The 23,912-nt window shown below is 47.7% G+C and overlaps 1 protein-coding gene across 1 annotated transcript in view; it reads left to right on the forward strand.

Annotated features, from left to right (window-relative positions):
- The window catches only part of nalcn (sodium leak channel, non-selective), an 81,325-nt gene that overhangs the window by 53,144 nt on the left and 4,269 nt on the right, over window positions 1-23,912 (forward strand). The window contains 28 exon segments of the mRNA XM_062457510.1: window positions 6,228-6,364; window positions 7,040-7,181; window positions 7,328-7,401; window positions 8,530-8,631; window positions 10,646-10,715; window positions 10,847-10,938; window positions 11,454-11,576; window positions 11,905-11,961; window positions 12,542-12,662; window positions 12,798-12,929; window positions 13,642-13,809; window positions 14,617-14,671; window positions 14,674-14,720; window positions 14,890-14,996; window positions 15,143-15,263; window positions 15,377-15,475; window positions 15,663-15,756; window positions 17,606-17,712; window positions 17,823-17,897; window positions 18,273-18,392; window positions 18,497-18,565; window positions 18,787-18,935; window positions 19,115-19,208; window positions 20,082-20,214; window positions 21,377-21,492; window positions 21,674-21,831; window positions 23,029-23,179; window positions 23,552-23,698. Coding sequence (XP_062313494.1) covers window positions 6,228-6,364; window positions 7,040-7,181; window positions 7,328-7,401; window positions 8,530-8,631; window positions 10,646-10,715; window positions 10,847-10,938; window positions 11,454-11,576; window positions 11,905-11,961; window positions 12,542-12,662; window positions 12,798-12,929; window positions 13,642-13,809; window positions 14,617-14,671; window positions 14,674-14,720; window positions 14,890-14,996; window positions 15,143-15,263; window positions 15,377-15,475; window positions 15,663-15,756; window positions 17,606-17,712; window positions 17,823-17,897; window positions 18,273-18,392; window positions 18,497-18,565; window positions 18,787-18,935; window positions 19,115-19,208; window positions 20,082-20,214; window positions 21,377-21,492; window positions 21,674-21,831; window positions 23,029-23,179; window positions 23,552-23,698 — 3,060 coding nt within the window.

Raw genomic sequence — 23,912 nt, forward strand, 5'->3', positions numbered from 1 at the left:
CACACTTGCAACTGAGGTGGCCTTCTCTTTAACATTGTCTTCTTTGTTCCTGCCTGGTACATGCCTGAAAAAGTACACTATTGCTGCTTGGACTGACACAGTATTCACACTCTGGCCCCAGAGACATTATAGGAACTGATGAAGATGGATAACTACTGAACTGATAAAACTACCTTTACATACTGGACTGACAGAACTGGAAACTTTAAACTACCATACAGCTTCTTTGCCACTTTAGGGTGTCCTTTTCATGTATTTGAAAGCTCTTCCTGGTTCTTGCCTTGTGCATGCTTGCAAAAAAGATCTATACAAAAGATTTCACAAGTAACAGTAAATATGTCTTTAAAATGTTAAAACACCACCGCAAAGGGCTTTCCTCCGGAATTCCCATCCTCCTCCTTGACTCTATCTGTGGATGTCTGTAGATGACACCACACAATCTATCAACAGAACAGAGAAATGTGTTTGTACAACTCATATATACCATTTCATAGGTCCAAAAGGCTTGCTTTTGAAGAGGCAAGCAGATGCCTCTTCTTTTTCTCCTGTTAATCAGGATTCTTTTTGTGAGCACCCTCTTTTTTCTCGGATCTTTCGAACTGTGGGATTGGGGTTTTCTGGTGGAATTGCATCTACTGTGAAGCACGGAGACAGACTCCAAGAGAGAAGGTACGCCAAAGGGTTTTAATAGCACCTTTTGGTACAAAACAAAAAAACAGTAACAAAAACTGAGCTGCCAGGCCCATGGCTGACATGGCCGTCGGTCTGGGGGTGGTAAACAGAGGTGGTAAACAGAGGTTCGGAGATGTTGGACCCTCAGCATCCCACACAGGTCCTTCATCAGTCGGGAGACAAAAGGGGAGCCCTGGTCTGTCAGGATCTCCTTGGGAACACCCACCCGACTGGCGAGGAGAAAGATTTCTTTTGCGATGGCCTGGGATGTGGCCTTCCGTAGCGGGATGGCTTCTGGCCACCGGGTGGCGTAGTCGACCATGACGTGGACGTATTCGTGGCCCCGGGATGACGGAGGGAGGGGCCCCACGATATCCAACCCGATCCGCTGAAACGGAACGTCTATGATGGGGAGCGGTACCAATGGTGCTGGAGGCGGTCGCCGAGGTGCAGTACGCTGACAAACTGGGCATTGTCTACAGTGCCTTTCCACATCCCCTCTCATGCCGGGCCAAACGAAGCGGTTACAGATTTTCTCCAGGGTGTTAGCCCCTCCCAGGTGTCCACCCAGAGGGTGGCCATGAGCCATCCTGAGGACCGCCGGAACTTAAGACCAGCAGATCCACTGGCTCACCTCTGCGTATCGTGTTCTGGTAAAGGAGGCCATTCCGTACCAGGAAGTAGGTATCTGGTAGCCGGCCACCTCCCTGTCGGTCCCCCTCGACCACCTGGACCTGTCCCCAACAGTGTTTCAGGTTCTGGTCTTCCCGCTGTTCCCTCATCAGGGAGCCCCCACCGCCTGGAAGCGAGAACACAGACAAGGGGTGAGAGACGTCTGGAGGCTCACCGTCTGCGTCGGCTTCGGTCTCCTCTTGACCCAAGCAGGCAGGAAGAGGAGAGCTCGTTAACACTCTGGTAGGGTTGGTGAGGCGGCGCCCTCTTCTTCCTCCAGGGCCTCACTTTGGCGGGCGACAGGGTGCCCAGGTCTGGCCAGTCGCGCCCCAGGAGGAGGGGAACTGGAAGGCCTGGGACGACGCCTACTGTTAGGTCTCTGACCTGTGCCCGCATTCTCCACCACTTGTGAAGCACGGAGACAGACTCCAAGAGAGAAGGTACGCCAAAGGGTTTTAATAGCACCTTTTGGTACAAAACAAAAAAACATTAACAAAAACTGAGTTACGTCGGCGTGTTTCTTGTTCTCCCAGGGTCTCTTCCTTCAGCCCTCCTGGCTCATGTGGTTGGTCTTGTTTCTCCTACGGCGAGTCTGTGTAGCACAAAACCATGTCAACCCCCCTATTGCCCCTGTTTGTCCCCTTTTGTACTCACCAGGCGTGAGGTAGATGAGGAACAGGTGTGCCTCGTTGAGGCTTTGCTCCTGTAACGAGGCCAACGGGCTGCCAGGCCCATGGCTGACAAGGCCCCCTTGTCACACTACTTACAGGGTTTTCAAATTACCTTGAAGTTTCTTTGACTTCCTCTGTGATTGCAGTGTCAACTTTGTTCCATTCAGCCGTTTGTTTGAGAGTATTCAGAACACCCCTCAATGCATGTATTCCAGTTTTTATCCAGCCACTCACAAGTTTTTTTCACTTTTGTTTGTGTCAATGTCGTCTTTTATCATACTGTGCATTACCAGTTCCTGATAATTAGCTATTTAGCTATAATGAAGATGTCATCCAATTGTCATATGCTCACATGGCAGATTTCTAGCCAATTTCAAAAATCTACAATATCACAAAGAAACACATACTTCTACTAGAGAGCTACAATTAAAGGGTGCACTCAAATGACCATTGGCAGTAAAAACTAGTTAAGTCCGGCTCAAATTGTGGTCCTCGCTAGCAAAATACACAAACACATCTCTTTCTTCTGAGTATTTCTTGATTAATACTCCTCAGCCTGGTTGGCCCATGGTGGCAAACACACATCTTCTGCATACACCAACCACACACACACACACTTGCTTTTAAAGTAACGACACACACACGCACACACACACAAACACACACACACACATCCAGATAACAGCGTAGCTGTGAGCTGCAGTCTCTGGTTCCCCCTCTGGTAAGGGACTGTTTATCCACCCACACTCTCAGGCTGTATGTCTGGATGATGTGGGTAGGAACAGACGTGTTTGTTCCTGTGTGTGTACGGCTTCATCTGTGTGTCTTGGTGTCGGTGTAGGCTGCAGCAGGTGTGTGGGTGGGCCATTCATCAGCTCCCTATTCTTTCTCGAAGCTTCTGAAGACAGGATATGGTTTAACAGTTCATCCACAGTCCCTCTTTCAAACAGGCGTAAACACTGGATGTGTCATCTATCTTCAATCGTTAAGTCCTAACTGTGTATGTCGGAATCCTCAGTCCAATTCAGAGATAACAGTCTCTGTACCTCAAGTCCTTAGCTTTGCAACTCTGTATATCTGAAGTAAATCCTGTGAAGACAAAGCACTGTATGGTTTGTCTGTATTGTCCCCGCTTTTCTAAATGCATGCTTGTTTCATATTTGAGTAGCCTTACTGTCCTTTAGCAAAGAATGCCAAACATCCACACTTCTTTTAAAGCCTTCCACTGTACCATTCCAGGAAACAAAAACAGTTTGATAGGCTCCATTTGAAATCTTCACCTCACTCAGTCATCACCTCCAGCAACATTGATCATGACAAACTCTGGGACCTCATCTGAGATTCCTGTCGACTGGAGCAGGACGACTCGCCGGTGTCTCAAGGCTGATACTGAGGGGCTAAGGGTCTCAAAGGCTCAGTGAAAGCAAACCACATCATAGTTCAGATCATTGAAGAGTATCTTGGTTCTGTCAGGAGACACTGTCTCTACGCCTCCTGCACAGCAGAACTCGTTCTGAGAGTGATCTCTAGTAGGGGAAAGGTGTATTGGATCTCTGTGAAGGTGCTTGTCCCTCCACCCCCTCCCCCTCCTCTCTGTGTTCAACAGTGATGGTGTGTGTGGTGAAGGTCAGGGATGGACCTCTATTCCCCCTTACTTAGGAAGACCATCCAGGGATCCCTAATCCGAAGCTCCAAGTTTGCTCAAGCCTGAAATTGGTTGAATGGTAGGTAGGTGTGAATAGATCTCCTGGGAGTGTTTCATAGGCTGAGGCATTACTCCCTGACCCATTGCTGCTATGCAAAGGCCTACTACGCTCTATTTATGCTTACTGTAACACGCAAATTTTTGTCAACACACACACATTACACAACATATGCACGCTCACTACTCCATGTCAGACGTGAGAGAGCCTTGACTGACGTTGTGTGGGCCGAGTGATCAATAAAGACCTGGTAGTGATTAAATGGCCAGGTGCTTTACACCTGAGAGCCTGTTTACACTTGTGCCTAATCCTTCACATGTATTGATCAAGATCAATGGCCAATGCTGTAGCAGGTTCAGTTAATAGTAGTCAAGAGTGACCTTAAGGCCACATTAGGTTCCAAACCTGGGTCAGTGCAATAAAACACATTATCGCTATCCAAACAGAACAACATGGTGCGTTACGGTTTAATGACTATTTGGACATTATGAGGAGAGAGAGAGCTTGTGTTACAGTTGCAGAGGTTTAATTCTGCTGAACTGTGCTGACTTGGGTTCTGCTAGACCGGGCAGGGCTGGGCTAGGCTTGGATATATTTGACCGCTCTGGATTGGGGTCTGTAGAGCAAGGCATTCCATTTACATTTAGTCATTTAGCAGACGCTCTTATCCAGAGCGACTTACAGTAAGTACAGGGACATTCCCCTGAGGCAAGTAGGGTGAAGTTCCTTGCCCAAGGACACAACGTCAGATGGCATGACCGGGAATCGGTCAACCTTCGGATTACTAGCCCGATTCCCTAACCGCTCAGCCACCTGACTCCCTGAAGGAAGAGATTAACTGTGCTGCTAGAATGTGTTGTGCTGGGCTGGGCTTAAATTGACTGAGCTGGGTTGTACTGGGGACTGGTTTTTGCTGGACTGGTCTTGACTAGGTACTGCTGGACAGAGCTTATCTAGCCTGATCTGAGCTCATCTGATCTTATCTTCATTAGGACACATGGGACCAGCAAGATTCTCTCAAAACATGTGTGTGTGTCTGTGTATGTGTGTGTGTGTGTGTGTGTGTTTGTGCATGTGTGAGTGTATGAGTGTATAAGTGTGTGCAAATGAGGCTGTGTGAATAATAATGTCTGCCCAAACAATCAGGTGTGGATCCGAATGACTCCTATCTGCTTCCTACTTTCCTCCCAAGGTTTCCTACTGCTGTCTTCAGGACTCCTGTCTTTCCAACCTCCTTTACAAGCTTGTCTCACAGTGTCCGAAGGCTGTTGTTTGTGAGGGACTTAGCTTAATTGAGTTAGGTTTGCAGTGTGGAATACAACAATGTCTGATTGTCTGATCGCAGACAATAGCCGCCCCAGCTCATTAAACAATTGATCACTTAATCATAATTGTAACCCTGCTGAACAGGCCTACACGTTATTAACTAACCCCACATCCACACACATAAATACACACACACACACCCTGTGCCAAGCTAACAGACTAATGCGGGGGCATCAATTATGATGCACATAACCACTCAAATTGAACTAGCCTGAAGGCTAGGGAAGGACACACACACACGTCAGTGTGCCAGAAAGGGAAAGTATTGAGAGATGAGCTTTTCTCCTTATCACACATACACCCACATTAACACAAATTAGGATGAGACATACACACACACAGTTACACAGTATTGTGTGCTGGCCTTTGTCTGTTCTGAATAGTAAGTGGTAATTCTCTACAGAGCCAAATGTGTTTTCCTCCAATCTGGCATGAATCAGATGAACCCCACCCTCCCAGATGGAGAATATCAGTATCCCTTTTATATGAAACTTTGTCCATTTAATTGGTCTAGTTCATTTCTATTGTCTTTTATTTGACCTCACTGTGATTCCTCCCACAGTCATGTCTGCAGTCTTTTTCAGCCCTCCATTATACTGCATGAAATGTAATCTGTTTCTTTTCTTCTTTTTCCCATTGCGTCTTTCACCCCTTCTTAAATCAAACGTAAGTTGGATCCCCTAAACAGTGGGGCTGGTCTCTGTGCTTTACTGAGTGTGTGCGGTAGGTAAGTCTGCTGCTGCCATCTGTAGGGCAGAGATTGAGATAGCTCCCGTTTTATCCTCTAATCCCCCTCCACCACCCGCCCCCCACACACACACACAGTCCTATCATTATTCTCCCGGTCTAGCTGCAGTGCGTCTCTTTAAACCTTCCCCAGTTGGTTCAGCTCTCTCCAAGGCCCTGTGAGTTATCAAGTGAAGTGGAGTCCTTCCCTCGTCGCTCTCTTTTTCTTTCTCTCTCTTTCTCTCTCCTATGTCTCGTTCTCTCTAACCCGAACATCCTCTCCCTCTGTCGTCCTCCCTCCATCTCTTCCTCTGCTCTCTGATTCTCTCTCACCCTAACCTAAACCGTGTCCTCTCTTTCACTGTAGCTTTGAACAGAATCGACCGGTTCACTTATGACTCTTTTTCTCCATCTATCTGTCTCTTTCTCTCTTTCTCTCCTTTCTCTTTGTCTCCAGCTGAAGCAAAGTGAGGCCAATGCGGACACGAAGGAGAAGCTTCCTTTGCGCCTGAGGATCTTTGAGAAGTTCCCCAACAGGCCGCAGATGGTTAAGATCTCCAAGCTGCCCTCTGACTTCACCGTCCCCAGGATTAGGTGCTTTTCTGCACACACACAAACAGACCCACACACACACACACTCACACACATACCTGAACAGAACAGAACAGAGCCTGTCTGAACTATATTTGTTCTTCCGATCCCAGATTAGACTCAATCACCCCCCTAATCAGTTCCCTCCTCCGTCACACATAATTGTAATTCCTGTTAAAGATTAAATAGGTAATATTTTAGGGGGAAGGCCAGCCTATAAATATGTTTTGTAAGCTGGAACAGGATGGCTGGAGCACAATAGGCTGGAAAGTAGCGGGCCACTCCAAATTAGAAATTGATATTCCCCTGGCTCTGAGTTATCTGTGTTCAACTCTAAGAGGGCCTCATTAGCTCCCACAACATCTTTAAAGTGGATAAAACCTTATTTTTCCCAAATCATTCCTTTTGTACCTTTAAAGAAGCTGATTAGTGCACAGCTGGGTCTCTCTCTCACCATCCCAGACTGCCTCCGCAACTCCATCTGCTCCCTCTTTTAGCTTTACAAAACGTGCGTGCACTTTGCGAGTGAAAAAAATTGTTTGTGTTCCATGTCTCTGGCTGAATGTTCAGTGTGCAACTTGTAAGTTCAATTTAAAGTATGCGTGTTCACACTTACAGTTTGGTAATACACTGTCTGTGCTGTGCTGTGCGTGTGTGTGTGTGTATACTGGTTCACAGAGAGAGCTTCATGAAGCAGTTCATTGACCGTCAGCAGCAGGACACCAGCTGTTTGTTCCGCCGTCTCCCCTCTGCCTCCTCATCGTCCTGTGACCATTCCAAACGCTCCGCCATCGAGGATAACAAGTACATTGACCAGAAGGTAACCATGACATTGATTAGTTGTGATGCACATTTTAAGAGTGGACCCAGTTAGTACATATTGGAGTAATTTTTATAACATGTCTCAGCTGAACTTCTGTATTGGGTATCCTTAGCGGATATAACTACAACCCTATTTCCTTTCAGCTGCGGAGGTCAATATTCAGCATTCGAGCTCGCAACCTCCTGGAGAAGGAGACCACCATCAATAAGATCCTGAGGTAAGACCTCAATCCATCCTTCCTCAGTCAGGTCCTGAAATAAGACCGACATCTATCCTTCCTCAATAAGACACTGAGGTAAGACCTCCAGACCTTCCGTCTTCTTGTGTAGAGTCATTAACATCCTTCTGCTTCAGAGCAGAGGAGTAGATGTCTTCTGCTGACAACCTGTAGATCTGAACCCTGGATTGTTGAAAACTCATGTGTAATTTGGTCTGTCACTTCAGATTTAGCTGCAGGTTCAGTTTATGGAAATGTGATGGTCTAGTATTGTTTGTCTCAGGCATTGGCACGGACACTCTATCTCGTTATCAAGCTCACAGACACAAACGCTTGCACAAATTATGGACCTCGCTTCTATAATGGAATAGTTTGATAACGGTTTTGCATGGACGCGATGGCACTAACTGAAGATTAGCCTCTCTACACCGTGTGTGTCAATATGTATGGAGGTGTGGGAGGGTATGTGCTTGTGTGTGTGAGTATCGCATTCATTTCCTCCATCTCCTCAATTTAGCCGCCAGACATCGCATCAGTAGTCATCGCACGTCCTCTCCGGTCTGTTCTAGCTCCACACACACACACACACACACACACACACACACACACACACACGGCCAAAGAGTAACTAATCACGTAGAGTGGCCATAAATAGGGTGAGGACACACTCTTGAAGCCCAGAGTGTCATTAGCTGGGTTCCGGTACATGACTCTGCAATTAGCCAGGGAGCGCCAGCAGCCCGGCTGGAATGATGGTGCCCACATCAGAATGGCACCCCGGGTGGCTGCTCTGTCCAGGGTTGGTACCCTGCTGAAAGGTTACACACTCACTTGATGTCTGAGTCAGTCATCAGTGGCCCAACTGCTGAAGCTGTGCTACTAGCCATTTGTGCCATTAGCTCTATTATAATTTGGGGTTGGAGGGGGAGGGGGGGGTGGATTATCTACTGCGTGAACTGTGTCTCTCTCTTCTACTGTATCTATCTGTAGAAGTACAGTAGAATTGTGTCTTCCTGTGGTTTTGCCACATATGGTGCTTTCAATGCGCGTGGGAAGCAGGTCTGTGTATGTGGGAGATAATGTGTGAGGTGTAGTGACTGTGTGTGTTTGTGTGTGTGTGCTGTCCAGAGCCTGCACCAGACAGCGTATGCTAAGCGGGTCCTTTGAAGGCCAGCCTGCCAAGGAGCGCTCCATCCTCAGCGTCCAGCATCACATCCGCCAGGAGCGCAGGTTTGTCACGCACCCACGCACACATGCACACACATTCGCACGCATGCACACACACACACACACAGGCACACACATTATGGGGGGTATTCCATGCCTTGCGCAACATAATAATAGCAAATAACCTATAAAGGCTAGGTTACCTGCAGTTGGCCACAACTAAAAGACTTGGATGCAAGACAATAATAGCATGGTGGTAGGGCTGAGAGATACTATATCGAATATTAGCTATGATATCACAATAATTTTGACGACAATGTAAAATCTGAAAATATTGTGAAAATCGAATATATATATTTTAAAAAATTGCCAACTTTTGGCAAAATTTGCACTACACCTTTTGTACTATTGTAACAATAGCTGTTCTATCTCAATTGTTTTTTTTTTTGTTTTCTAATGAGGGCAAAAGAAAATCATGTTTTTTTATTATTTAAATGCAAATGCAAACATATCAAGATATATATCAAATATCGTAAAAATGTTGACAATATCGAGATATATATATTTTTTATATATTGCCAGCCATTGCCATGGTTGATGCGAGTCCAGCCATGGTTTGTTTGTTTAAGGCTTTTAGCAACTGGAAACGAATGGCACAAAACAAATTTCGAAACAACGATCCCTTGATGTAGCCAAAAGAGCTAGGCGGGCAGGTGTGCGCAGGTGTTTCGCAGGTGTTTCTGTGCAGCGCTGAAACATAGTATGCGAAGCACAAATAACACCTGCCTGTACGCACGCGCAGGCGTATGCAGGCACTAGTGAGCCCTTTGCATAGGAATCAAGGCACGGAACACACGCATACATACACATGCACACACATATATACACACACACGCACTCACACACACACACTAGTATAGTCATGTCCTTGTTTCTCTCTCTTTTTCTCTCTCTCTTTTTCTCTCTCTCTTTTTCTATCTCTTTTTCTCTCTCTTTTTCTTTCTCTCTTTTTCTCTCTCTTTTTCTTTCTCTCTCTTTCTCTCTCAGGTTTTCTCTCCCTCCCCCCTCTCTCAATTACATTTAATTCAACATGCTTTATTGGCATGAATGTTCAGCTCGGCCACAGGCCACAGTGAAGGGACAACGCCTGTAATTATAAACATATCATACAACTTAATAAGTATCATCAATCACAAACAAACAGTAATTCAATAGTTGAATGATAGATTTTATAGGGCGAGATATTTCAAACGTACCAAAGCAAAACATTTTACATTTAGTCATTTTCATTTTAGTCACATACTGTGTAGTATGCATACATACAAACACACATGTATATCTACATGCTCATGCAGTATATACATACGTAAACATGCACACACTGTAGATTAAAATAACATAATGTGAATAAAACAGATGAAAAAGGTGATTCAAAGTGAATACAAAATTAAAATATGCCATGCCTTATGTATTATACCTTGTCCCACTGGTTGTCCCTAATGTCAGGACAGGTTGCTAAATACTTTGCTGCAAACATAAAGCAGTTAGGCTAAATACAGAAGTTTCTATCTGTTAAAGTTTCAAATTCTTCACGTTTGTTTCTAATTTTGGGGAAGCATGTTGTTCGAATTTCTTTATAAAGGTCACATTCTGTCAGGAAATGGAGGTCTCCACCTCTCCCTATGAACAGAGAGAGCACATCCTGTCCTCCCTGGGTAGCCAGGTCTGCTTGTGATGGCCTGTTTCTACTGCCAGGCTGTGCTCACTGAGTCTGTACATAGTTAATGTTTTCCTTAATTTTTGATCAGACACAGTGGTCAGGTAGTCTGCCATTGTGTACTGTCTCTTTAGATCCGAATAGCATTCTAGTTGACTCTGTTTTTATGTAACTTCTTTCCAATAAACAACATATTTCTCTTTTTGTTTTCTTTGAATTTGGTTTGGCCAGATTGACTGAGTGTTGTCCTGAGGCATTTGTGAATGTCAATTCACAATACGTAAGTCACAATTCACAATGAGTCTCTCTCTCTCTCTCTCTCTCTCTCTCTCTCTCTCTCTCTCTCTCTCTCTCTCTCAGGTCTTTGAGACATGGTTCTACCAGTCAGAGGATCAGTAGAGGGAAGTCTCTCGAGACTCTCACCCAAGATGTAAGTGTTCAGTCTTTGGGAGTCTTTAACGTCTGTGGATTACTTTGTGTGTCATCACTAATCCAAATTGTAGATTTGAAGGAGGTTGCAAGTGAACACGTGCCCTTATCCAAGTTTGCTTCTCTTCTCAGCACTCCAGTACGGTGCGTTACCGCAATGCTCAGAGAGAAGACAGCGAGATCAAGATGATCCAGGAGAAGAAGGAGCAGGCCGAGATGAAACGGTAAACACACACCCAGACTCACACACACATACACACACACTTATCCGAAGCCGAATCAGGCCTAGGCACAGCTGGCAGTTAGAGTAGTGTTAGAAGAATCTCATTACAGACCCATCACTTTGAAGAAACCCATCAGTGTTGTGTGTGGGTGTGTGTGTGTGTTACTGAAAGACGCTCTTATCCACAGCGACTTACAGTAAGTACAGGGACATTCGCCCGAGGCAAGTAGGGTGAAGTGCCTTGCCCAAGGACACAACGTCATTGTGGCACGGCCGGGAATCGAACCAACAACCTTCTGATTAATAGCCCAACTCCCTAACCGCTCAGCCATCTGACCCCCACCCTCCATGCACTCGATATTTATGTGTATGTGGTTGTTTAAAATCCATGAGGAGGATCTGACAGAGAGCCATCCCTACTTTGACAATGTATCTTTATTGTGTGTGTGTGTGTGTGTGTGTGTGTGTGTGTGTGTGTGTGTGTGTGTGTGTGTGTGTGTGTGTGTGACTTAACAGGAAGGTCCAGGAGGAGGAGTTGAGAGAGAACCACCCATACTTTGACAAGCCTCTCTTCATCGTGGGGCGAGAGCATCGTTTCAGGAACTTCTGCAGGACGGTAGTGAGGGCTCGCTTCAACGCGTAAGTACTGAAGAAAGATCCCAGCCTGACAGTAGTAAACAAGAGAATATAAGTACTTAATAACGACCATATTGAGTACAGTGGTACTATAGCAGTGCTCCTTTAGTACTACATTAGTTACAGTTTGTACTACCTATAATGGGACTGCATTAGTATTAAATAAATACTTAACACATAAGTATGAAATGAGTTATATTGTATCTACTGCAAAAGCACTATATAAATTACAGCCATAAATTACACAGTAATTTGATGGAATAAGGTGATGGAATTTCTGGGTGTTTGTAAGGTAATAAACACTTTTGTAAATGTGTGTGTTCGTGTCCAGGTCTACAACAGATCCTATCACCGGAGCAGTGAAGAACACCAAGTATCACCAGCTTTAGTGAGTCTAAATCCTTTTAATTCATGTTGATCTAGAAACTATGGATTATCTATTTGGAACGCCGAACTTGATTCATCCAAAATTGGCCCCCTTACTTCTGAGAGTGGGGAGGATTGAGAAAGCTGCAGAGCTGTGAAATAGATTTTTGTATTCCTTGCAGTTACATAATGTGATTGGGATTCTGCAGGCCTCGGAGTCAGATTCTAAAACCGAGAAAATTTAATTTCTATCAGATTCTCTGGGCGCCAGGGGACTGCAGGAAAGATCCTACTGTGAAAAAGATTGGGCCGCAGTGTTCTGTCTCCCTCCCCCTTTAAGAGCAGTCCTTGAATGATCCCTCTGTATTAGATGGGGAAGTATGTGTATGGGGGGTGAGTGTGTCAGGGGAGGGGGGGTTGGCGATGAAAGGGGTGATAGCAGAGGAAATGTTGTCGAAGCCTGGCCTACTTAAAGTCAGTACTGCGGTAGAGGAACTAGGACTCGTCGTGTGTGTTCAAATTGTGCGTGTGTGGGTGTATGTGCGTTTGTGTGTGTGTGTGTGCATATGTATGAGTCTGTTTCTCTCTCCGTCTCTCCACAGTGACCTCCTGGGGCTGGTCACTTATCTGGACTGGGTGATGATCGTGGTGACCATCTGCTCCTGCATCTCCATGATGTTTGAGTCTCCCTTCACCAGGGTCATGCACGTGCCCACCTTGCAGGTGACTCGAACAGCACGGCAGGAAAACACTGGATAGAACAACTCTAAGGCCCATGCTGTATTCGTTTATCTGTGTAGGTATAGGTATGTGTGTGTAGGGAGTGTGTTTGTGATGGACTCACAACGTCTGTTTCAGATCGGAGAGTATGTGTTTGTGATCTTCATGAGCATCGAGCTGAACCTAAAGATCATGGCTGATGGCCTGTTCTTCACCCCAACCGCCGTCATCAGGGACTTCGGAGGAGTCATGGACATCTTCATTTATCTGGTAAGATCACACCATGGTCCGCTCTACCTGTAGTACTGTAGTCGATGTTCCCCACTGTGGTCTGCTCTATCTACCTGATGAGATATTCCTCCCGCTGGAGAAAGAGAGTGTCTTCTGATCGTACATATGTATGGTTATCGTAAACACATTTCTGTAAAAAAAAAAAAAAAAAAAAAAAAAAAAAGGAGAAGTCTGTCTCAACTGGGAGTCAGGTGGCCGAGCGGTGAGGGAAGTGGGCTAGTAATCCGAAGGTTGCCAGTTCGATTCCCGGCCGTGCCAACTGACGTTGTGTCCTTGGGCAAGGCACTTCACCCTACTTGCCTCGGGGAGAATGTCCCTGTACTTACTGTAAGTCGCTCTGGATAAGAGCGTCTGCTAAATGACTAAATGTAAATGTAACTTCTGGCGATTGCTTTTTAATGACCGTAAACAACTTTTCGAATTCTTCAGAATCATAATCATCTTCATTTCCATGCTTTATTCATCGCTGGTTGTTTTTTCAGGCCGCTATTGAAAACAACTCTTGTTTTGCTCATCATGTGCCATGGGGATTATTTTATGGGCTGGAATGTGTTATCGCATTGAAAACAGAAAGACGCACAAAAAAAAAATTCCAAGCAACCAAGTCACATCTAGTCACCTCTGTCTGTTAAACAGCGATAAGAACGGTGTAATTTCTGTTCTTTTCTTTTGCCCCTCCTCTCACCTCTAGCTGGGCCTGATTTTCCTCTGCTGGCTGCCCAACAACATTCCCCCAGAGTCAGGTGCCCAGCTGCTGATGATGCTACGCTGTCTGCGGCCCCTCCGCATCTTCAAACTGGTCCCGCAGATGAGAAAGGTGGTCCGGGAAGTCATCAAGGGCTTCAAGGAGATCTTCCTGGTCAGTGGTGCAACATAAACACATGCACAAGCACACCCCCACACGCAGTCTCTCTCAGACTCACACAAACGCGGTATTAAAAAATCGGGATTTTCGAAACGAGCAGCCTCTTGATGTGACTAGAGTGGTTTTCTGTGATAGATCCGTGTTCCCAGTAGTGTTGCAACAACCCCCCCGCCCTCCCCCCTCCCCTGCCAGATGAAAGAGCAGTGCAGTATGTGCTGACTGAGTGTGGAGCTCTGCCAGGTTTCCCTGACACCCTAAGCTGCCAGCCTCCTGGCTGCCCCCAGCGCTCTGCTCATCGCTCTGGGAAAGCCCTGTCTGACTCCCATCTCATCCATTTGATCTCTCTCTCCTACACACACACGCACGCTTGCACACACACACACACACACACTCTGTTTTCTATATTTATCCCTTTGTCTATTTCTTTCCTTCTCCCCTTTCTCTCTCTCTCTCTCTCTCTCTCTCTCTCTCTCTCTCTCTCTCTCTCTCTCTCTCTCTCTCTCTCTCTCTCTCTCTCTCTCTCTCTCTCTCTCTCTCTCTCTCTCTCTCTCTCTCTCGTCTGTCTCTGTCTCTGTCTCTCTCTCTCTCTCTCTCTCTCTCTCTCTCTCTCTCTCTCTCTCTCTCTCTCTCTGTCTCTGTCTCTGTCTCTGTCTCTCTCTCTCTCTCTCTCTCTCTCTCTCTCTCTCTCTCTCTCTCTCTCTCTCTCTCTCTCTCTCTCTCCTCTCTCTCTCTCCTCTCTCTCTCTCTCTCTCTCTCTCCTCTCTCTCTCTTGCTCTCTACCTCTGACACACACACACACAGGTCTCCATCCTGCTCCTCACACTGATGCTGGTGTTTGCGAGCTTTGGGGTGCAGCTCTTGCCGGAAAACTCGCCAAGTGTAACGACCCACACATCAGTAAACGGGTATGGAATCTCCCCTCCCTTCTTGTAGAGCTTATGTCCCTAGAATTAAAATGAGGAGCAGGGATTTTCTTCTGCCGAGTCAGCAGGAACCCCAGTATCAACCAGTCATCTAAATTAGCCAAACGTTTTGTTGCAGTGACATAACTAAGCTGTGTGATTTGGTTAACAGGAGGACTGCCATGGAATCTTCCGGATCAATGTGAGCGTGTCAAAAAACCTCAACCTCAAGCTGAAACCAGGGGAGAAGAAGCCAGGCTTCTGGGTGCCCAGAGTCTGGTGGGTCCACACACACACACACACACACACACCGACCTAACAGTCCACTCACCACTGCACAGGCTGTGTGAACATATTCAGAGACACATCAGATATCTGCTCTTATGCTAGTTCGTCTGAACTTTCCTTTTTGATTCCTGCCTCAGGGCCAACCCTCGCAACTTTAACTTTGACAACGTTGGCAACGCCATGCTGGCACTATTCGAAGTGCTGTCACTCAAAGGCTGGGTGGAAGTCAGAGACGTCATTATTCATCGTGTTGGATCGGTATACACCCTTTTACTTTCAAAAACCACAATAGGTACCGAAGTGCTCTACATGGAGTTATAGAAAAACATTTCTATCCATCTATCCATCCTGACGCGTCTCTGCTCCCACAGATCCACGGTATCTACATTCATGTGTTCGTGTTCCTGGGCTGTATGATTGGCCTGACTCTGTTTGTGGGAGTGGTCATCGCCAACTTCAATGAGAACAAGGTGAGAAGGTCTCCATTCTCTCGCCCGTCGTTTGCTGTGTTTTCTCCTGACAGGCGACTTCGACAAAAGGCCATCTCGGTACTAGACCGGGCTTTTGTGGAGGGAAAAACGTTCCCTGTTCTTCGAGCTTAGTGTCTAGCTGAGTCTACAAACCTCCTTCCCTCGTTTCCCTCTTCTCCCTGTCCAGGGTACAGCTCTACTGACTGTGGACCAAAGGAGGTGGGAAGATCTCAAGAGTCGTCTGAAGATAGCCCAGCCCCTCCACCTGCCCCCACGCCCAGGTTAGTCTGCGTGGACAGTGTGCTGTGCAATGTGACCACGTTTGAAGTTAGAGGGTGGAGGGGGCTGGTGGAAAAAGGGCAGGGGGGAGGTGGACGTGGGCCTGGGGAAGGTGGAAGGAGGCCCGGGGGAAGTGGAGGGGGTCTCGGGGAGGTGGAGGGGGCCTGGGGGAGGTAGAAGGAGGCCCGGGGGAAGTGGAGGGGGTCTCGGGGAGGTGGAGGGGGCCTGGGGGAGGTAGAAAGAGGCCTGGGGAAGGTGGATGGGGCCGTGGGGAAGGTGGAAGGAGGCCCGGGGGAAGTGGAGGGGGTCTCGGGGAGGTGGAGGGGGCCTGGGGGAGGTAGAAAGAGGCCCGGGGGAGGTGGATGGGGCCGTGGGGAGGAGAGGGAGGTGGTTGTATGCGTGTGTGTGTGGGGGGGTGTTGCAGGCTTCGATGTAGCCAGTTAACTCAGTCGGTCCCACGGCTAACAGGAAATCGATGGAGCAGGCTTAGTCAGCAGCTCGTCGGCTAGCAGGCGTATTAATCTGACTCTGATCCACATCCAACACCCCCTGGCTGCCTGGCTCCACGCGCTGATACAGATTCACCTTCTCTCTCTTTCTCTCTCTGTCTCTATCTCTCTATCCCTCTCTCTCTCTCTCTCTCTCTCTCTCTCTCTCTCTCTCTCTGTCTGTCTCTCTTTCTCTGTCCTCTCCCTCTCTCTGTCTCCGTATCTGTCTCTCTGTCTCTCTCTCTCTCTCTGCCTGTCTCTCTCTGTCTCTCTTTCTCTGTCCTCTCCCCCTCTGTCTGTCTCTGTCTCTCTGTCTCTCTTTCTCTGTTCCTGTCTCTCTCTGTCTCTTTCTTTCTCTCTCTCTGTCTCTCTCTCTCTCTGTCTGTCTCCGTATCTGTCTCTCTGTCTCTGTCTCTCTCTCTCTGCCTGTCTCTCTCCGTCTCTCTTTCTCTGTCCTCTCCCTCTCTCTGTCTCTCTGTCTCTGTTCCTGTCTCTGTCCTGTCAGATGGCTGACCAGTTAGAGAATCGGGCTATTAATCAGAAGGTTGTCGGTTCGATTCCTGGCTGTGAAAAATGATGTTATGTCATCAATGATTTGATGTTGATATTTGACTCGGGTTGGATTGTTTAACTGGACATTTTGGTTATTTTCTGAGAATAGCTTGGGTGGACTGGACGGGAAAAGACGGCGGGGCTGGGTCAGGTTGAGCTAAGAATTCTGCTTGGAATGGGTGAGGCCAGGGTGAAATGGGCCTGTGGTATTGAGAGTCATGTATTACATACAGATGGTGGGACATCTCTGTAGACTCCTCTTTCATGAGACCCGTCATATTCATGTCTGATTACCAATCGATATTATCACTAATCACTGTCTGGAGATGTTGACCAGGGTGTGTGAGGAGAGGAGGCACCTCCTCTCAGATAAACAGCCATTGGCAAGCCATGGTCCACTCTCCCTGACAAATATACTGACCAGTCCTCCCAGCTTTATAGAGCAGATAAACACATGCCATTAAACTGTCTGGACTCTCTGTGTAAAACCTCCTCTTCCTCCTCTCATTCCTCCTCCTACTCATTTCCCTGTGCTCTCCACCATAGCAGACCCCTGCTTTCACCTTCCCTCCTGATCATTTGTCAGTCTTAATTCCCCCCCCCCCAAGTTTGACTGACAGCATTGCAAATTACTGTGGAATGCCTGTGCAGTACCGTAGCTCTCCAAACCACAGCTCACCAGCAACAGGCTACAGGGTCTGTATGGCTTTGCTGCGTCAAAAAGTGTATTCCAGACGATGTGGTGTGGGACCTGATGATACCCGTCCTCTCCGCGTTGGTTTAGTCTCTTGTCTTCTCCTCGCCCTCACAGAGACTGGCGGTTTCAGAGCCAAGATGTATGACATCACCCAGCACCCCTTCTTCAAGCGAGGCATCGCTGTGCTGGTGCTGGCGCAGTCTGTGCTGCTGTCTGTCAAGGTAAGGCTCTTGTGCTCTCAGAAACCTCTTCCACTGAACCTTTGTGTCAAGGGTGGGGTGTTCAGGCGTGTGTGTGTGTACGTGTGTGTGTGTGTGTGTGTGTTTTACAGTGGGACGTGGATCATCAAGTGACCGTTCCCCTGGCCACCATGTCTGTAGTCTTCAACTTCATCTTTGTGCTGGAGGTAGGTGTGTGGAGGTCGGTCTATAAAAGGAGGTAGGTCTATAAAAGGATGTAGGTCTATATAAGGAGGTAGGTCTAAGTATGGAGGTAGATCTATATAAGGAGTTAGGTCTAAGTATGGAGGTAGGTCTATATAAGGAGGTAGGTCTAAGTATGGAGGTAGGTCTATATAAGGAGGTAGGTCTATATAAGGAGGTAGGTCTAAGTATGGAGGTAGGTCTATATAAGGAGGCTAGGTATACATAATTAGGTAGGTCTATGTATGGAGGGAGGTTACAGTCATGTGCTTGAAAGAATGAAAGGTAGTCTCTCTGGCTGAGCACAGCGTGACATCATTGGTCCTCTGATGACTGTTGTTGTGGTGGTGGTAACCTAGGTGACAATGAAGCTAATCGCCATGTCGCCAGCCGGGTACTGGCAGAGCAGACGCAACCGCTACGACCTGCTGGTGACATCACTGGGGGTCATATGGATAGTCCTCCACTTTGCACTATTGGTGAGTCCACACATACACACACACCACACACACACACGTACACGCTTCGACAAATAAAACACACAGCACACAACTTGAACGGGATGTGTCATGTGTGTGTGCAGAATGACTACACCTACATGATGGGCACGTGTGTGATCGTGTTCCGGTTCTTCACCATCTGTGGAAAGCATGTGAGTAGGGTGCTGCCAACACACCCACCAACCACAGCCAGGATGCCCTCCTGAAAACGGACAGATCATTGACCATCCGTCGCTCTCTTGGTTTGTGTGCGCGTGTGTATGCGTGGGGTGTGTGTATGCATACGTGTGTGTGTGTGGGTGTATTTCTGTGCATGAATGTTTGTGTGTGCATATTTCTGTGTGTGTGTGCGCGTGTGTGTGTGTGTCTCCAGGTGACTCTGAAGATGCTGCTGCTGACCGTGGTGGTGAGCATGTATAAGAGCTTCTTCATCATCGTAGGGATGTTCCTCCTCCTCCTCTGCTATGCCTTCGCTGGCGTGGTCCTCTTCGGCACCGTCAAGTATGGCGAGAACATCAACAGGTCAGCATGCTCATTTCCTGCTTTCTCCATGTTGAAGCTCCAAAACAAAGAATCCAAAGAATATGTGTGTGCATGCATGTGTTTCAATGTTTGGATGTGTGTGTGTGTGTGTGTGTCTGTGCGTGTTTCTTGACGATGCGTGTCCTTATGTGTGTGTGTTATGTTGTGTGTGTCCTCAGGCATGCCAACTTCTCCACGGCGGGCAAGGCCATCACGGTTCTGTTCCGCATCGTCACCGGGGAGGACTGGAACAAGATCATGCATGACTGCATGGTAGGACACACACAGACAGACACACACACACTTACACAGACACATCAGCCAGATAACAAGAATTGAAAGCAGGGCTGGACTGGGACAAAAAAATGGCCCTGGCATTTTTGCTCAAACCAGCCCACCACAATTGGTCGGTCGGTCAGACACCTGCTCCTCTGCCTGACAGGTGCCATGGCCAATCACCTCTCCTCCATGTTCTATGTTCACCTGTTTTTTGCAAAATGTCAGGTACTGTAGGCTTTGAAACTGAAGCTACAGCACTAAACAAGTCGGTTATTTTTCCACATGTTGAGGCATCAACCTCTAAACTTCTCTGCACCCCCCTTGCCCTTGCGCTTTTGTTTCTCCATCCTAATCCACAGGTTTTTGGCTCTGAGCCACTGCATCTGACACAAGAAACAGAGGGGGAGGGGTGGAGCCTGTTAAGAGATGTGATTGGGCCAGCCCAGTGTCAGTCTGGAAAATGAACCAATGGATCGCTGTCCCTGCGTTATGGGGCTGTCGTTGGCCAATTTTAAGTTTATAAAAACCAAATATAAAAAAAAAATAGATTTCTATATATATTCAATATCATATCAGACCAAGTGCGTCGGCCCACCGGGCATTTGCCTGATATGCCAGATTACCAATCCAGGCCTGATTGAAAGTGTACCGTACTCTGGGCTTTCTTCCGAACCGTATCTGTGTTGTGTACTTGCTCATAGAAACATACACTCAAAGGTCTGGTTACGTAAGCATCTGCTCTGGCGCTGGCTGTGTGGGAGTTCAATCTGCGTGCTATCCCTCAGAGGGGAGGCCCGGTGTTTGAGAGGGAGGCCCCAGGTGTTGGGTACTGAGTGTGTTTGGGTTTCCCCCCACGCCCCTCCCCAGGTGCAGCCCCCCTTCTGCACCCCAGACAAGCACCGCTACTGGGAGACAGACTGTGGAAACTACGCGGGAGCTCTGATCTACTTCTGCTCATTCTACGTCATCATAGCATACATCATGCTCAACCTTCTCGTGGGTAAGTGTGTGTGTGTAGAATGTAGCGTGTAGGGTTGTGTGTGTGCGCGTGCGCACGCGTGTGAGGTAGAGTCCCTCAACCGAAAGACACGGGGTCGAGCTTTTGCGTGTCATTAGCTCCTAAAGCACAATCAGCCCTATCGTGTCTCAGACAATGTTATCACTGCTCATAAAACTCTCAGCCATGCAGAAACGATGGTCTCACCTCCACAGAGAGAGAGAGAGAGAGAGAGAGAGAGAGAGAGAGAGAGAGAGAGAGAGAGAGAGAGAGAGAGAGAGAGAGGGGGGGGGGGGGGGGGGAATAGAGGGGGAGAGAGGGAAAGAGGTAATGACACATAAAGGAAGGGGGCGGGGGGTGGGGGTGGACACGGGCCATATCAAACCATTACCAGGGGAGCTCTATGGAAGGGACCCAGTCTTATCTCCCTGTTCATCTCTGTAGATCTGACTGAGCTGAAAACCCGCTGGCTTTATGGAGTGTGTGTTTTGGTAGAGACGGCAAGCTATCTGACAACGGGACAAGTGAGGGAATACACTCCCATTGACCCGCAATGCAGTCCCCCGCACATAGATTATCAATGCTAGTTGCCTTTTATGTACGTTTGCCCAAGTCGTCTGCTACACTGCCAGTTAGGGTAGGGTTTAAAATGATAAAACAATATTTCTAGTCACCCTTAATGCAAGGTAGATACAAGGCAGAAGTAGTAACTGGGGAGACTGTTACTGTCAGGGGGAGTGCACGGGATGGACCCAAATGCAAGGGGACAGGATCAAAGAGAACAAAGACTCCTCAAAACAGGAACACGGCAGGAATACTCACATAACTCGAACAACGCTGCAACAAGGACTGACAAAGGGAGCAAACCTATACACGTGGCAGGGTAATCACACATGGCCAACAGCTGGGTGACTAGAACGAGAGACTGGAGTGCAGGGAGCCAGGAGAAAGAGAGACAAGACCAGGACTGGAACACACACCCAGGGAGAAAACACTCGAGCAGGGAAAACCTGGAACTCAAACTCAACATTTACTTTGGCACAGCTGTGGCAAATTACTACAGCATACAGAACGAAACAAAAGATATGTCATGGATATACTGGGTTTTGGGTGTGATTAGGTGAGCTTCCCTCTAAGAACCAGTTTTATCTGCGTCTCTTGTCAGCCATCATCGTGGAGAACTTTTCTCTCTTCTACTCCACGGAGGAGGACCAGCTGCTGAGCTACAACGACCTGCGGCACTTCCAGATCATCTGGAACATGGTGGACGACAAGCGCGAGGTGAGGCCGGGGCCGCGGGGGGGGGTAATAAAGAGGGGAGGAAGAAGAAGAACCGAATGAGAGGTGAAAAGGGGAGGAAGTAGGGATAGAAAAGGGGGAAGGGGATGGGAAAGCGAGTCCTAGTGTCTTGTCAGTCTGTCGTGACCGCGTCCCACCCCCCTCCCCTCCCCGCTGTGTCCAGGGGGTGATCCCCACGTCCAGGGTGAAGTTCCTGCTGCGCCTGCTGAGGGGCCGGCTGGAGGTGGACTTGGACAAGGACAAGCTGCTCTTCAAGCACATGTGCTACGAGATGGAGCGCCTGCACAACGGGGGGGACGTCACCTTCCACGATGTGCTCAGGTGACGCGCGCACACGCACGCACACGCTGACGCCCACACACACACACACACGCACCCATACACACTGAAACATAGATGGACACACGCACACATACTGATATGTATGCACACACACTGCTACGCAGACACACACACTTATACACTTATACATAGGCATCAGTGTTTCCTCTAGGATTTTTTTTTGCAGCGACCCCCCCACCCCCCAGCCGAAACAAAGTTCCAACACTATATTTCGGTGCAGGTTAATGTAATAGTCTAATAGCTAATGTAATATTGCACATATTTTCGTCCTATTTCCCCTAAATCAATAAGGTTAGGCTACTTAAAGACACCTTCCACTCATAAAGTATGTTCTAAATGGCATGGATGCTGCCAATAAATAATTGACGTAACAACTTATTGTAAATGGTCACTAGCCTAGCCGATGGATTAAGGTACTCGAAAGCATGTACACTGTCTGCTTCATTTGATCTTGATAGGCTAAGCATTCTGTAGCAAATAATAACAATAAACACAATATTTATTAATTAAAACTACTTCAGCATAATAATGCACCTAAAATACAAACATGAGCGAGGGCAGCAATTTCTATCGAACCACAGACGTGCAATTTAGCTAGTAGTGGAAGAATACAAAACAACGAAAATCACCAGTTAATTTAATTAAATAACAGGCTTAAATGAACTGACAACATAAGTTATACGACTTGCAGTTCTCAAGGACGCCCACACGCAATCTCAACTGCGGTGTGAAGCTCCCTCCGTGCTATTCTCCGACATGCACTCTAACAATCACTGCTGATAGACGGCCTAAAAAATGTAAATCAACATAGAGGAAACACTGGGCATACATTAACACCACAAACACTGACATGTACACACACAAACACACACACACACACACACTAGTACATTAGCACACATTCTTTAACACATAGGTAAACACACACTAAAACATAGACACACACACAGTAATACATAGGAAAACACATTTGAACTTCCGAGTAGAAGTTAAAACTAAACTGTCCTCTGTCTGTGTGTGTGTCTGTGTGTGTCTGCATGTGTGTGTATGTGTGTGTCCGTGTGTGTGCGTATGTGTATACATGTGTGTGTGTGTGCGTACACGTGTGTGTGTATGTATGTGTGTGTATGTGCGTGAGCGCGCGTGTGTATGGGCGTACGGCGTGTGTGTATGCAGCATGCTGTCGTACCGCTCGGTGGACATCAGGAAGTCCTTGCAGGTGGAGGAGCTGCTGGCGAGGGAGCAGCTGGAGTACACCATCGAGGAGGAGGTGGCCAAGCAGACCATACGCATGTGGCTCAAGAAGTGCCTCAAACGCATCCGCGCCGTAAGACGCGCACACACATACAGTACACGCGCACACACATATATGAACACACAAATACACACATACAAAGACACACACACTCGCACACACGCAAACACACACACATACACACGCTTGCACCGAAAACTCTAGGGAAGCCGCAGCAAAGGGAGGAAGGCGACACGGTCTATCTCACATAGCTCCATCTCTCTCTATTTCTCTCCTTTTCTCACTCTCCTCCTCTCATTTAGCCTATTTATCTCGCACAAAGCCGCCATTATTGGACGCACACTCACCACATCCTCTCGTGTGTGTGTGTGAGCGCGTGTGCATGTGTGTGTGTGTGTGTGTGTGTGCGTATGTACGTGTGTGTGTGTGTGTGTGTGTGCGCAGAAGCAGCAGCAGTCCTGCAGCATCATCCACAGTCTGCGGGAGAGCCAGCAGCAGGAGCTGAGCCGCTTCCTCAACCCCCCCAGCATAGAGACCACCCTGCCCAGCGAGGACAACACACACAGCCGGGACCACCCCTCACAGCCTGAGGTACACGCACACACACACACACAAATGCTCACGTACACACACACACACACACACTCTCACACATATGCTCACGCACATACCCACACACACTCCTACACCCATACACACCCTCTCACATAAACACACACACACGTACACACACTGCCAGGAACACCCCTCGCAGCCCGTGGTACAGCACGCACACACACTCGCACGACCTCTTACACACACACAT

This window comes from Osmerus eperlanus, chromosome 3 (assembly GCF_963692335.1).
Source record: "Osmerus eperlanus chromosome 3, fOsmEpe2.1, whole genome shotgun sequence".
Taxonomy (NCBI): Eukaryota; Metazoa; Chordata; class Actinopteri; order Osmeriformes; family Osmeridae; genus Osmerus; species Osmerus eperlanus.